Raw genomic sequence first — 14,867 nt, 5'->3', positions numbered from 1 at the left:
TTTCCTCTTTCATTGCACTTTCCTTTTCCTCAGAGAGAATTACAGCGTTTTTTTTTTCTAGAGAGTACGAAAGCATCATTATATGATACATCATCTCTTTACACAGGAATCTAAAGGCTATGGTGAAGTGTGAATGCAGGACACACTTGAGCAAGGCACCTGCTCCTCACAAATGTAACCCTGTTTTGATTACCTGCTCACTGTTAAGGAATTTTGTTGCTTAACAACATCCTTAATTTCAAGCATTCCACTGTTATATGTACTTTGATATAGCTTTTAGCTACGCTATGTTATCATACCGAAAGCAGGGTGTGATGTCGTGAATTATGTAATTGAGAAATTAGAACAATAATATCCTACCTCATTCGAAACACCCTCAGACCGCAGCACGGCGTTCTCCCCCTTGCAGCCGTTCTGGTCGCCGATTGGTCTAAATCAGGGGGGCGTTGGAATAAACAAGTGCTTAAACCGCTCTCATTGGTCGCCGTCACGCCACTCAAACTGTTGCCTGGTGATCTGCTTGGAGCTTGTCAACCGCACGATCCAGTTTCTGTAGCTGCCTGCTGCAATGAAAATATCTCCGTTGGTGGGTGGATATATGGGCCCGTTTCCATCATTTTTTACCAAACACTGACTGAGTGAGTAGTTTATTTTATCGTGTTATGGATAAGAATCGTAAACTCAAGGTGTAACGTGACTATCTTTAGCAAAAGCTCACGAGAAAGGCAGCGTTACCAGGCTTGAGGTTTGTTTTTGTTTTTTTTTAGCTAATTTGCGATTTTGCATGTTTTGTGAACCAGGCAGAGCACCAAGGCGACACAACTAACCCAGCTTTCTTAATGCGCAGCTAACCGGAGTCCAGGCTCGGCAGCTGGTAATGTGCGGCAATTTGTTCTAAGTTGGGCTGGAGTGGAGACATATGTTTAACTTGTTGGATTTATTGCTGCTCTGCGTTGAAAATGCGGGAGCTACATTCATTCTGTGGGCAGTCGTAGCTAACACACACACACACACACACACACACACACACACACACACACACACACACACACACACACACACAGGCGAGCACCAGTCCTTGTTAAAAACAGTGATTTCACAGCCACATTTCAGCTGCTACGTGTGTTTTGCTGCCGTTCAGCATGTGAGGGAACTGTAACAAGAAGCAACAGGACAAATGTGTGAGATATTTACATAAACAGCAATTATTAATTTTACTTCTGACTTTGTAAAAAATCATAATATTTAAATTTTACAATAGATGTAAATTGTTGATGGTTGTTGCTGTTGTTGTTGTTCTTATATTGTGGTCCTAAAAATGTGAGGTAAAAATGTTTACCTCAAATGGCAGTGATGCTGTAAACGGCATCCCTTGTTTTTGCAAAATTCTCACCATTACGTGTAACTGTGGTGATTATAAACCCAGTCCAGGTCCTATATTCTGAATCTCACAGACTCTGTCCTTTACCACGCATGAGTCATTCTGTTGATAGAGACAAAATATATGATCCATAACAATGCCCAGTGCAGACCTGATCATATTAGCCTTCTAGGTCTAGGCTGGGGGAGTAGTTGGCTAAAATCTGCCCTGGAAAACAATGGTTTGCATGGCGCTGCATGTAGGTTGTGAACTGAAGGGGAGAGGGAAGCATGTTAACATGCTCAGGTATAAAAAGGCAAAACATTTTCTCTGAAGCCATCGGTATGTGAGTTCAGTCTGGTTTGCCCACTGTATACATATCAGTATACCTGTGTTGATGGTGTGCAGCTGAGTAGGATAAAGGAGTAATAGACCACACGGTCATGTTTAGTGGGAGACAGAGTTTTCTGGGAGACAGAGTTTATTTTGGTGCCGAGGTTTTGCATACTGATGAGCAGCTCCTGTGCCCACAGCACTGTAGGAGACTGGGAGTGTGAGTAGGCTACGAAAGTCCTTGAGCTTTCCAGCAAGGAGAAGATGAAATGGAGAAAGTGGTATCTGGAGTCTTATCTGATTCAATAAGAGTAAAGAGTGTGTGGATACCAGAGGAGATGCTTTGATCACATTAAGAGCTTGTGCCGTACTGTTTACAAAAGGAGAGTGAAGTCATTTCATAAGGTATAGTGAACTACGTATGTATGAGGCATGGAAGCTAACTATTTACCTCATTTATATTAAAGGGGCACAAGGTAAGTTTGCCAAAACAACCGATATACTGTGATTAATTTCACAACAAGCTGGTTAAAGGTATAAATGATATTTCACCTCTGATTGGCAGTGAACTGATGGACTTTTTTGTATGTATTTTAATTCGGTGCAATGTTTTTGTGCAGGTAAAAGTGAGCCGCTGCCGAAGGCATGTGGCGGATATTATGGCTCATAGCTGGCTTACACCCCTTGGGAGCCAACAGCTGGCCGGCTCATGCCATCCTGTAGCCGGGCCCCCTCCACCTGAGCTCCATGCACCTCCTGCAGCATATCTTTTGACTTCATGAAGATCCCTGACATCGGTGATGTAATGAATAAATTTGAAGTCCTTGGGATTGTGGGTGAAGGTGAGTGTTCATTTGTTTAATATCTAACGACCTGAAATGTGACAGCATATTTTAGACGTTTGTATTTTATACAAACATCTGCAGCAGTTACTCCAGTCTGTTCTTTAGCCAGTGAGCGAGTACACTCACATTGTGGTTGTAGGGCTTTTCAGTGGGCAATCATTTGATTGTTTTTATCCAATTTGCCTGTGGAACAAGGCTGTTAAGAGCCTGATCTATTGTTCATGACCGAGCAAACCCAATAAGGTCAAGGAGATTTTTAAAATATTTATTCATTTGGAAGAATTTTAATGTGAAAAAATGAAAGTAGATGCCGTGACCTGGATTCATACTCATGTATTGTTATAGCAGAAATGAAGAGGTGTTTTTGGGGATTAAGTTTTATTGTTGCAAATATCAGCGGAACAGAGAGATTTGACAGTTAAATTCCACCAAAATGCTTCTCATGGCTTTTCTTTTTCCTTGAGCCACTTGGTTAATATGAAGTGGCGGAGGCCCTGAGATGACGCCACCCACTTGTCCCAGTTTTTACACCCCTACTCTCATATCCTAGAAATTTTATAATGTGTGTATAATGTGTCGCTAGAGGACACAGGGAAACTTTGAGCTGGATTTTTAAAGTGCCTGTCCAGCGATGAGTCTGTCTGGAAGGAAGTCAGCACTTTCAGTGCCACATTAAACTAAAGTTGTGGAAGTTTCACAGTCCAGCTCTGCCTTTGCACTCATGGCACAGTGCGCTCCACTTGATCTGGCATTATAGATTTTTCCTTAGTGATCATGAGGTCAGTCAATTTTGTTAATGATTTAGGACTGAGTGCAGCATATAGACTCACCCCAGCAATTAAAAATCTACAGAATCTTATGCAATTATCTCCACTTCCTTATCTAAGGAGGAAAAGAACCTGGGAGGAATAATTGTACTGGTTTGGACACATGATCTACAAAACATGCTATTTCTGTTCTCGTAGTAATCTTGTTGTAATCACCCTGTACTTATGGATTTGTCTGTAAGGACAGATTTTGGTGCATTTAAGTGCTTGTGGGGAAAGATTTGGGAGCAGACAAACAACAAATGCTTTTAATGCAAAAAGTTACGGTAAATTCACATTTGTGTGTTCATGGCGTCATGTTTGCCTTTAGTGTTTCATTTTCTGTTAAGTGTGTTGCAGTCGCTAATTCTATAGGTTCCATAAACAAAGCTGCATCAGCAAGTAATGGTAATGTAAGTAATGTAATATAAAGTTATGTGTCTAAACATTCACTGTTATGGATTAGTTATCTTCTACCTGGAATGTAGATAATCAATCCATAAACATATGGCATTATAGAAAAACACTGGCAGTGTTGTAAAGTACATGCAATTTCTAGTTCATGTGGTAAACCATACAAAACCAATTTTCGATCTTCAGACTATCTAAACTGTGTTGGAAAGAATGGAAACAAGAATAACAATAGCATATTTAAGCACGGTTTCTTTTTGCACTGATGTGCTTGTGAAGGAGCGCGGAGCACGTCGTCATCTGCCTGCTCAGTTCAAGAATTCCTCTTGAACCCTCAGGGGATGTGTGTGTGTGTGTGTGTGTGTGTGTGTGTGTGTGTGTGTGTGTGTGTGTGTGTGTGTGTGTGTGACTGCCAGGGTCAATAACATCAGAACTACAGTAGCTTGCCAACACTTGTGTCCTACTTTCTGAGCCACCTGTCCTTTTACAGAGGAGGATGTTTTTCCTTAATTCATGTGAACATATGAGAAGCATTTAAAGCAACAGTATGCCGAACAGTATAACAATGGGCCCAGTGGGTTCTAGACTTGTTAGCCCTTTTTAGCATTATTGGCCAGCTCACCTCATATGAGACGGAGAAACTTTCTAAATCAAGACAGTGTTTGTTTATTTATGATTATAGACCATGCTGGGATGTTAATGACAAATTGACATTTTTCTGACAGACTTTCAGCTGTTTTTTTATTATTTCATGAGGATCTGCTTTTAAGTGAAGTAGCTCTACTTGAAAGGCAAAAGTAGCTCCCATTATACATGAATACTCTGAATATTCATGAGAAGGTTAGTTGTTTTAAATCTCGGTTAATCACGGGGTTTCCTTCCTTTTTCAGGTGCCTATGGTGTTGTTTTGAAGTGCCGACACAAGGTAAGAGCTTATACATTTTTATCTAATCATCTGTCAAACCATTCCAATCATCAGTTGTTTTACAAGTCCTCATCCTGTTATGTTTCATATTTCATGTATTTTCCTCATGAAAACATCATGTTATGAAGGATTACTTTGGTATACTTTATATTTTTTCTCATTGTCAACAAATCCCATGAAAAGACTCAAACTAACAGTGAACTGGTCTTCCTGACAAATATTGTCTGTGTAGCCAAAGTCTGATGTGGCTTGTTCCTCTGTGTCATAGAGCTCCGTTGTCCAAAAACTATTAAAAACACATAAATAAGCCACACTGTTACACTAGTGTCGTGTTTCTTTGTCACAATAAACACAGACACTGTAGCTTTTTTCTGAGTAAGTCCCAAATACGCTGCTCTGCTGCAGTAAATACATGCTGGAGCACCAAATGTGTATTAATCCATGGGTGAAAATAGTCCCCAACCAAACACGTTTTTCCTCCTAAAAACCACAATTCCAGCAGAAATTATTTAACCTTCTTTTAAAAATGAAAGTATGTATTCGTGACCCACTTTGAAGATTTACTCTACAGTAAGAGCCAATGGGCTTGGGGCTGAAAATCACAGACAAGCTGGGGAAGTCGGAGTCAGACCAACACATTGTTGGTTTTGGTCTGTCTTGGGGATTTGCTAACAGTAACGACTATCACCAGCCTTATCCTTTAAGGATGGAGACTGGAGTGTCCTCTGTGTTTATCTTACAAAAGATGAGGCGATGTTAGATATTAGGTTTATGCTTGTTGGAGATTAAGCGAGATCTGCAGGACCCCAGAGAACCTCAGACTGAGAGGCTGTGTTTTATAGAGGTGGCTTGTCTGCAGCAAATGGTCTTCTTGTGCCAAGTCACTACACTTCAGTTTACTGCAGTGGTCCTGTGTCTTAGAATTGATGTGATGTCTTAAATGGCTCCTACAGACTGCTGGATAATTGGTTATAGTCCTTTTGTGTCTACTGGGGTTCATCAGTGAGAAAGATCTGCTCTGAATGGTAGCAAATTTGTCAACTTAAATTCTTCTACTACTCCACTTCATTTGTTTTCATTCATGTAACAGTGTCTTTACTAGGTTGTCTTGAAGCAATTAATTTTTTTTAGCATAAGAATAAGGAAACTAAATCAAACCAAAACAAAAAAAAAAAAAAGAAAAGCAGACGACCCACACTGCAGTAATAGCCTTGTCATCTCAGTCCATTTAAGGAAGAGGCTGTGCCAGGAATTGACAGCAATCCAGCGTGAACAAGGGAGACTAACTACCTCCTACTTACAGAGATCTGCAGGAAACAGACAAAACACTTTCTGAGCCTTCCTCATCAAAATCCTTGATGCTTTTCTTGTTCTGCAGTTGCCGTGGATCTGCCTTCATTACAGTGTTTATTACAGCAGTGACCATAGTCAGTGTAAAGTGTGAGAAAAGACAACAGCACCGAGACTTGATGTTGTGGCGACACTCAGAAGTGAGGAAAAAGAGGAAAGCCCTGCTGTAAGCCGGAATCACAGCCTATAATTACTGACCTTTATTGTTCAGACTGATTGATCCCATTCCTAAGCAGCTGCAAATGCCAATGTCTCCATTTTATACAATAGAACTCACATCAGTAGACCTCAGTTAAGTCCACACAACAGATGGAGGCTGGTGCTTTGTCTGTAACACTCTCATTACTGGTTATCTGTGCGAAAATCCTACAAAAATCATTACCATAATTGCAGTGTTCAGAATCCTTGAGGAAATTAGGACTTTTTTATAATTTTTTTCACTGACATTTCTTTGCTGCCTGACATGTTTATCAGAATATTTTGAATTAAATCCTATATGTCAGCCAGCCCGATGTTATTGGCCAATATTACTTTATCACAGATATGTCCGTATTGGCATTGACATAGTGGAGCATTTGGTAGCAAATATTTCCCTCAGGAACTGGTGGAGAGCAACGAAAGCTAAAAGGAAAGTGAACATTGTTCTCTACTACCGAAAAAATCAGTTAATGCACCTTTAAAATACAGTGAAGTCAGTTAAAATATCACTTGCAAATGAAGAGCTTGAACATCACTTTGTGAGAAAGTCACGTTTTACTTCCGTCTTTTGTTTAGATGCAAATTATTAAAGAACAGACATGATTTGAAGAGTGACTGAAAGGTGGAATCACATCAGCCAAGTCTTACACCAGGTGAAAGGTGTATTTTCTTGATTCTAGAAGATTTGGAATCGAGTAACAGACGTCCGAAGAGATTATTTTAATGTGAAAATCTAATTTGGAAATGTCTTTTTAATGAGATCATTACTTTTTTTTATTATTTCCCTGGCGTATAAGAAAGGAATCCCCCAGAAGTCTGACATTTGACTCAGTCTGTGGGCCACGTGCGTTGGTAGTTCAGTAATAAATGCAGTTTTGATAGAATATCTGATGGTAACTTTATTGCTTGACGTGTGAAAGCACGGATGAATTCTCTGGCTGCGGATCAATATGGGCCAGTGCCATCTGGAAAATATTGTATTGTTAGTGTGAATGAACCGACATGTTTTTTCAAGGCCTAACTCGCAGATCTATGCTTCGTAATTATGTGTGCATACACACAGATGAGGGCACACAGTCAAACACACACTTCATGCACAGATGCACACACACACATAGACACTTACTAAGCAGGATCACACATAAGCTCACTAACTGTGCGAGGGTACTGTGACTATGGGCAGGGAAGTGCACTGGCCAGAGAAAATGGCTGCATTTGTACGTAACAACTGCTGCTGAGTCGCAGCTGCTGGTGCTTAGAGAACATGCTTATTTCACCAGAAACACGCCCCTCAAATTTGGTTTATACAATACATGTATTTAACAGGAATAATTAGTTCCAAGAAAGATCTGGGGCCAGATATAGACAGGATGGAAACAGAGTACGCATTCACCGATTTCCACGCAATAATCTGAATCGGTTTAAGAGGCGGCTGGATGGCAATGTGGATGCTTTACAATGTCTGAACGCAGATTTAAGGGTCAGCTGGGCTGAGTGTGGCACAGAGAGGTGACACAGAGAAGAATGATATCAAAGAAGGAGTTTTTGGGCACATTATGTGGAGGTTTCAGTCTAGTTTCCCGTTAGGCCTCAGCAGGGAAGTGTATGATATGTGTAAGATTGTTGGTCCTAAGCTGTGCTCACGTTTAATCGTGATTTACATTTAAAAGCCTGTGTAAATACCACTCTGGCAGTTACATAGATCTGATAGAAAGGCTGTTCATACACTGCTCCAAATATCCAGAGACATCTTGTCTAATGAATTCAGTTGTCCAGTCATACAAGCTGACTTAATACAGACCGAATGTAAACAACTGTTGTTGGTATAGAACATTAAGCTTGATGCAGCAGCCCCTGGTTATTACCTGTTACCTTGTAGGAACATTGTGTTTTGTGCGTGTTGGCATCTCACTAATGTTTTTCAGCGCTCATGCCTCAGTCTTGTGCCGTCTTGCCAAATTGTGCCACAGCTTTTTGATAGAGAGGGAACCCAGACTGAAAGTGTAACATGCTGTTGTGTCAAAGGGGGGCTGAGCACACTGGGACACAGAGAAGCTTTTGTCTTGTAGTTCTGGCTCATGCTTTATTAATTTCTTGTCCATGTAAATGGATCACCAGCAGAACATGTTTGGGTTCACTAATTCTTTTTTGGACCACTCTCTAATGGGAATACGGTGTTTTATTGTGGTCTGTTGACAGGAAATGAGGGGAATACCAGATTCAAGCAGTTTCAAGGATGCTGCATCTACATATTCACCTTTTGCCAAGTGATCCACAAGGATACTTGTCTTGTCTGTTGATGCTTTATAAAACCTAGAGCCCTGCCTGGTGCATTCTAAACAGACATGCATGTTGAAATCATGTCTTGTCCTCAGGCAGAGAATAAAAAAAAAACAATAAAAACTAATTCAGGTTATAAGTGGTGACCAAACGGAGTCTGTGATATTGATTGTGGACTGGTTCTCCAGTGAAATGAATAGGTTTTCCCGTTGTGTAATACTTAAATATGCAAAATCAAGATCAAAATAGCGATTTCAAGTCTTGTAGTCTTGCCTGTTTTGACAGAATCGTACTGAACCCTCTCTTTGGCTGCTTATCCTGCTTGTATTTTTTTCTTCGGGCCAGGGGTTCCATGGGTAAATTCACTGTGTTGGCAAAACTGAGGGTATCGGTGCTGAGAACAGAAACCGCCCCTTTTTGCGTGCTCCACTTTGACCCCGAGTTCACTGACACATTATAAGGCATGTTTACTCAGTGTAGATTACGGAGTACGTTCTCTCGCACATGGTTCTCGGTTGAACCAGCAGAGAACTGTTGTGTTGTTGTTGTTGTGTTGTGGAAGTAGAACATGTTTGAATTGTAAAACAACAGAGTTAAAGGAAACAGATTTTTTTTTTGTTACGTAACAGAGCACTGTATGTAAGATTTTTCAGCGCCTATGTTGTGATGTGCTTCCTTGATGCCATGAAACCTTCGAGCAGCTGAGGTTGTAAACTGAAATTGTGTTTTCTTTCTGTGCCCTTAAACGTGTGACACACTTTCTGTTTATCTCTAGTTTCACTGGTAGACTGTTGTTGTAAGACGTCACATCCAACTCTGGATTTCCACCTGAAACACTTTGTGTTTAAGTTGAAGCAAGTCTGATACAAAGGCCTCTCTCCAGCAGCAAACCTAAGTCCTGGAGAAGGCTTGTTCGTGGCCATTTGGTGGTTGTTTAGCACGCAGCAGTATGTGAAATGTAGAAGGGAGAGGGTAAACATAGCTGTGGTGAGTATTTATTTAAGCCTGAAACACCTCTCAGGAATGCACACTACACACAGCGGCACCCTGAATGTGCTTATCATTCCATGAACTGCTTTCCCCTGCCGCTCTGTCTGTAGAGAGGTAAAACATTAACAGCATCAGGGCTCTGTCTCCTCAGAATAACACGCTCTCAGATGATTCGGTGTGTAAGCATTGAAATAACTGTTCCGTGTTTTCATTAATCGAAGGAGATTTATAGAATTAAGCTTCGTTATGAAAAGCCCTGGCCCTGTCTGCGGAGGTGGTCTGGCTGCGTTATGGTTGGATCTCAGCCAGAGTCAGACAAGTGTAAGTTCAGTCTTTAAAGTATGTTTGCATCATTGAGAAAGTAAGGAAAGGTCAGCGCTGCACACTGTTGTGTCACAAGCCATAATAGGACAGTTGTTCCCTCGTATCACCAATCATCACCATCAGTGTGTGATGACTGCTGCACAGAGATATTCTGAATTAGACTGCAAAGCAGATGTGTTTTGGGAGTCACCTCCTATGTCTATAAAAAATCAAATAAGATGGCTCCTCTCCATTTCAAAAGAAAAAATGAAGCACAGCCTGTACACTAACGTCGCTTTTGGTAAACGCACACACGGCCATGTTTGTTTTTGTTGTCAGCCTATGAGCTTGTTACCTCCTTACCTAATTGCCTGCTCTGCATACTGCACGTATAAAAATAAGATCCCATTACAGTGTTGACAGAATGTAGATGAGAAACAGGAGGTTTAACTGTGAGCAGTTCGGTAGCGTTCAGATAAAATGCCCACATTCATGTTGCATTTTGTAAGTTTGCAGCTGCTTTTCCTTAATATCCACAACAGAATTTAAATATGTAAAAAAACTATTGAGATAACATGAAGTAATGCATCATGTGTTAGTTCATACAACACGGATGTGTTGATTCTTTGTGATAGTTTTCATTTATTTTTCATTTATATACAAAACCCTGATTAGTGTCTAACTTTGCTACAGCAAATCGTACATATTGTACTGAGCGAAGTTATGATTATGAATCTGAGTTTTTACTGTGAGCTGATTGGAACAGGAACAAAGATGGCCGCTGAACCTAATGTTGTTTGAGAACCTGACGCTAATGTGATGTCGGCATGAAAATCTAAGGGAAAGACATCAGCTCGAGTTGATTGTAGATAAAAATGCCTCTTGACAGGGATGTCCATGCATTATTGACACGCGAGAAGAAACAGACAGCTCAGTAAACAAGCAAAGCTGTTTCCCCTCATACAGTATGTAAGCACTTTCATTACAGGCAGTGTGTAGGAACATTAAAGACTGTGCATAGGTTGCATTGGAACAATCAGTCCCATTCTTAAACATAAACGAGCAATTTTGTGAGTTGAGAGCAAAAAAAAAAAAAAAATCCCAGCAAGGTCTATACTGAGCAGTGAAAAGCACCACATGATCACATGAGTCATCCTATTATTAGCAAGTGAGCAAGAACATATGTGGCACATGCCAAAAGGACTCTGCAGGCACAATGCTTGCGTCTTCTGGTGAAGGCTCCTGGCAGCTCCAGTATGGTGTGGGGTTGTATTTTTCCTGGCATGGTTCAGGTTCACTGAACCCCTGAGGGCCAGAGACAGATGCCAACATGAAGCCATTCTTAGTGAACATGCTCAGCCAATGGTGAAGAAGTATGTACAATCCAACCAGTGGTGTTTTTTAGAATGATACAGCTGATGTGAAGCTATACATCAGGGCCTGTTAACACATCAAACACCATCTTATTTGTGTTTTAAAGTCTTTTGGAATTAAGATCAAATGGCAGTAATGTTTTTACACTTTCCTCTCATCGCTCTCAGCCTTAAGCGCATGACTTCTCTCCAAGCTAGCACGGAACTGTGGGTGCCTCCGCTCCAGTAAAGTCGATGAATAGTGCACACATTTAAAAATTTAATCAAACGTGCACCACAGAGGAGTTACATCTGCCTGCTCTCCGTCTCATATTAAAGAGTAAATTAGTCACCAAAATATTTGCCTGTCTCCGACTTTCAAATGTTCCTGGAAACCATTTTTTAATAGCTGATATGCATTTAATGAGAGAAAGCAACAGACAGCTGTTTCTTGACCTTATGCGGCCCTCCTGTTTTTTGTTCGTCCACTTTCTGCTTTTGTCTCCTAACTCCCAGCTGCCATCACCGTGCCATCATGCAAGTCAGAAGTCTGGTCCTGATCAGTTCCATTGCTACTATAAATTTCTCAAAGTTTGTATTATCAACCTAACTTCATTTTTATGGAGAATGATGTGTAATTTCTTCTTCAGAAGTTACACAGTCTCACTTTACCCCATATTAACTTGACTAGCTGATCCCAGTGCTGCGTAGAATAGCGGATGTAATTACCGTCTCTACCACCACCAATGGCAGTCGCTAGTTCATTTTCTTCTCTGTGAAACTGGTCACATATTTGCTAAAATGCAGGCACATGATGATCGCAAGCAGCAGATGACGGCTACACAATGCTACACATCCTCAAGATGACAGAACAACATAATCTGAGCAATACGATCATCAAGCATCAACAATCAGAGGAGAAACACCTGCTGTAAATTAGTGTGAGGCCATAAATGTAACACACACAACTCTGTGTGCGATTCACGGATGATTTACCTTTTAGTCACTTTGCCCACTGAAAAGAAATCTATGATCTGCTGGAAATTATTCCTTTATGTTTGACTACTTTAGCCTGTGACTGTGAATTGTTAAATGGAGATGCAACGCAATGATCCAAAAATGGGTAATTAGTGCATTGACTAGATCTATTAAGTCCATCAGTGTTTTTAAGAGCTGCCATGCAGCATCAAGTGAGTCACCACCGATCTGCAGTCATCTGTTGTTTGTCCTATCTTGATCATAAATGTTCCTTTTTTTTTTTTTAATCTTTTATTTTAGCATTGCTTCGGCTTCATTTTTTTTAGGTTGCGTAACCGATGGTGCTTTTTCCACAGATAATAGAATTGATGCAGTCGGCTCAGATTTGATTCCTCCTAAATAAGCTGAGCGGCTGTCAGTAACATCTAGATTTATTTAGTGGAGAAAAAAAGGTCCTTCCGCCCCCTTTGAAGGGAACAGTTATTTTTGCAAGCAATGAACGGAAACTGGGACATGAGAGGAAAAAAGGACTTTCACATCTAGCATTAAATGGGTCACCTTGAGTGGCGCACTCGACTGTGTGGTGCCAGAGAGCCAGAGACAGAACGATGTAAGAACGGACACACGTTTCCTGTCTGAATGTTAAAGTCGTCATTGTCCCCTGTGGAATCTATGGAGGCTATTTCAAGACTAATTCTGAAGTCGAAGGCAGACTGACTGTCAGGTACAGCCCACCTGTTGATGCACCCCGTGTGGCTGCAGTCTCACATCCTGGATGTGGTCAGCCCCCCGAACAATGGATGTAAAGCACTACATTATGATGCTGTATCCTTCAACTGACTTGTCCACTGTTCAGTTTGGCCTAGATATTCATCCATTCATTCATTCGAGTGGACATATTCATGTCTTAACCCCCTCGTACAAAAGGCAAACTGCACCTGGAACCTGGAAGTGTTTGGAGATGAGGCTTTTACTTTTACCCCAGTGGTTATCAAGCCCGGTTTTATATGGCTGATCTGCATCTCTGGTAAAGAAAACTTTAGTTTGTAACATCAGCACAATTTGAAGGATAAATAGAAACAGCAACAGAAATACATTTGAAGTTTCTTTTTTATTTTGTTCGGGGTAACTTCCCTGCTAGCAAGCGAGCATTTTGTTGGCTTGGCTCACTTGATCCACCAGGCTGTTTATTAGCAAATATCACAGCCAGGCAGTTCGTCTTTAATCCCCTCGTTTGTGTAAATAGAGATGTAACATAGGATCTTGGCAGATTAATCTGATGATGCTATGCTCTGTACAAAAGCAAAACTCTGACACTAAAGCAGTGCCCTTAATGCTGGGTTCAGTGTTGTAGTTTGGCAGCACACGCTTCAAACCGGATAAAAGATATGACAGCATGATGCATGAAGAATGTTACACAGCACAGCTATGACTGCATCCGCCGCTGACTAATTGTGCCTTGGACGACACGGGAGATGACTGGCTTAATCAAGAACATGAACAATGAATAACTTTGCAATTAATTAGACGTGTTTTATCATTTCCAGTGGGTGAAATTTAAATGTTTATAAAACTGACATATCAATGTCGCTATTTTAAATAGTGAAAAACGGAAGAACAGTCCCGCGGCAGGATCCTGCAGATTTAATCACAGCTTAACTGATGCCACAGCACGTGTTCTCCAGATGTTTTGAAAACACCTGCAGCAGAAGTATCTAAGAGATGGTCTTGTTCGGGCCAAGTGCTTAATCTTTGCTATTCAGGCCATGGGAAGGGAACCACATATTCATAGTAAATAATAATTTACCTGGCTTAGTTTCTCTCCCACATAAATGTACCTCACAGTCCACGGCCACATGGTTGTTCCTAAAGAGCTTAAAATAAAATGTTACAGAAAAAGGTTCAGAGCAGCTGGTGTACGTCGCTGATCCCTCCGACATGAACACACACACTTAACTGCAAACTTATTTGACTGTGGCTATGAGCAAATGAGAGCTCAACGTGAACACAAGTGCTGTGTAATTGTTTTTTTTTTTTTCTTTGCTGCATGTTTTGAGAATCTGTTACCATTCTGACTGCGGTGCTTTCTGCTTTTTGTTCTTGAGGCAGAAATAACCTGAACTGACTGAAATGACTGATGTAGTGTGCTGTGAACTGGAGCAAAGAAGCGGGTTACCTTGGGTCTCTGAAGTTTTAAAGTCTCTGGTTGGGTAGTTTTGGTGGATTTCTGTGGAGGTGGTGGTGATGGGAGTGCTCTGTGTGAGGACTCACTTTTGAGCCCTCCACAGCTCTTAAGAGCAAATCAGTGCGGTTGGCGACAGCAAAGTGAACCTTGTTCATTTTCTCCACCTTCTGCTGTGATGAGTGTTTACCAGTGTGCTGCTGTGACCAGTTCATAGGCTGCAGAAACACATTTAGTAGTGTCTGTGATATCAACAAGTGGTTTCAGAGAGGATGTTTTGAAGCCTGGATTTGCTGCTTCTTGACAAATGGATAGTGGGTGGAACTGAGGTGAGACAAGCAAGCGGCAATAATTAAGTGAAATAATCCAAGACGTCTGTCTGGCTAGTAAAATAACCCCCAACACATCATTTTCATCTTAATTACCTTTTAGTAGTTTTAGTTTTTTCATCCCCCATTAAGACACATATTAGAAACAAAGCTACTGAGACCATAACGTCAATTAAAGTGCTTCTTTATTAGATGTTTCCAATTGGTGAGAGTTAGATGAGAAGC

General features: G+C 40.9%; 1 protein-coding gene across 3 annotated transcripts in view; it reads left to right on the top strand.

The window, feature by feature from the left end:
* The first annotated feature begins 516 nt into the window (after positions 1-516).
* The window catches only part of LOC121183657 (cyclin-dependent kinase-like 5), a 30,015-nt gene continuing 15,664 nt past the window's right edge, over positions 517-14,867 (top strand). For 2 of the 3 annotated variants that reach the window (XM_041040826.1, XM_041040824.1), the window contains exons 1-3: positions 517-638; positions 2,314-2,535; positions 4,646-4,680. In XM_041040826.1, the coding sequence (XP_040896760.1) occupies positions 2,472-2,535; positions 4,646-4,680 (99 nt within the window). In that variant the 5' untranslated portion in view covers positions 517-638; positions 2,314-2,471. Of the gene's footprint in view, positions 746-2,313; positions 2,536-4,645; positions 4,681-14,867 lie in introns of all 3 variants that reach the window. The other variant, XM_041040825.1, reaches the window with a different exon arrangement.

The sequence above is a fragment of the Toxotes jaculatrix genome, chromosome 6 (genome assembly GCF_017976425.1).
Source record: "Toxotes jaculatrix isolate fToxJac2 chromosome 6, fToxJac2.pri, whole genome shotgun sequence".
Taxonomy (NCBI): domain Eukaryota; kingdom Metazoa; phylum Chordata; class Actinopteri; family Toxotidae; genus Toxotes; species Toxotes jaculatrix.
The sequence above is the reverse complement of the archived record's forward strand: the minus strand, read 5'-3'. Positions and strand labels throughout refer to the sequence as shown.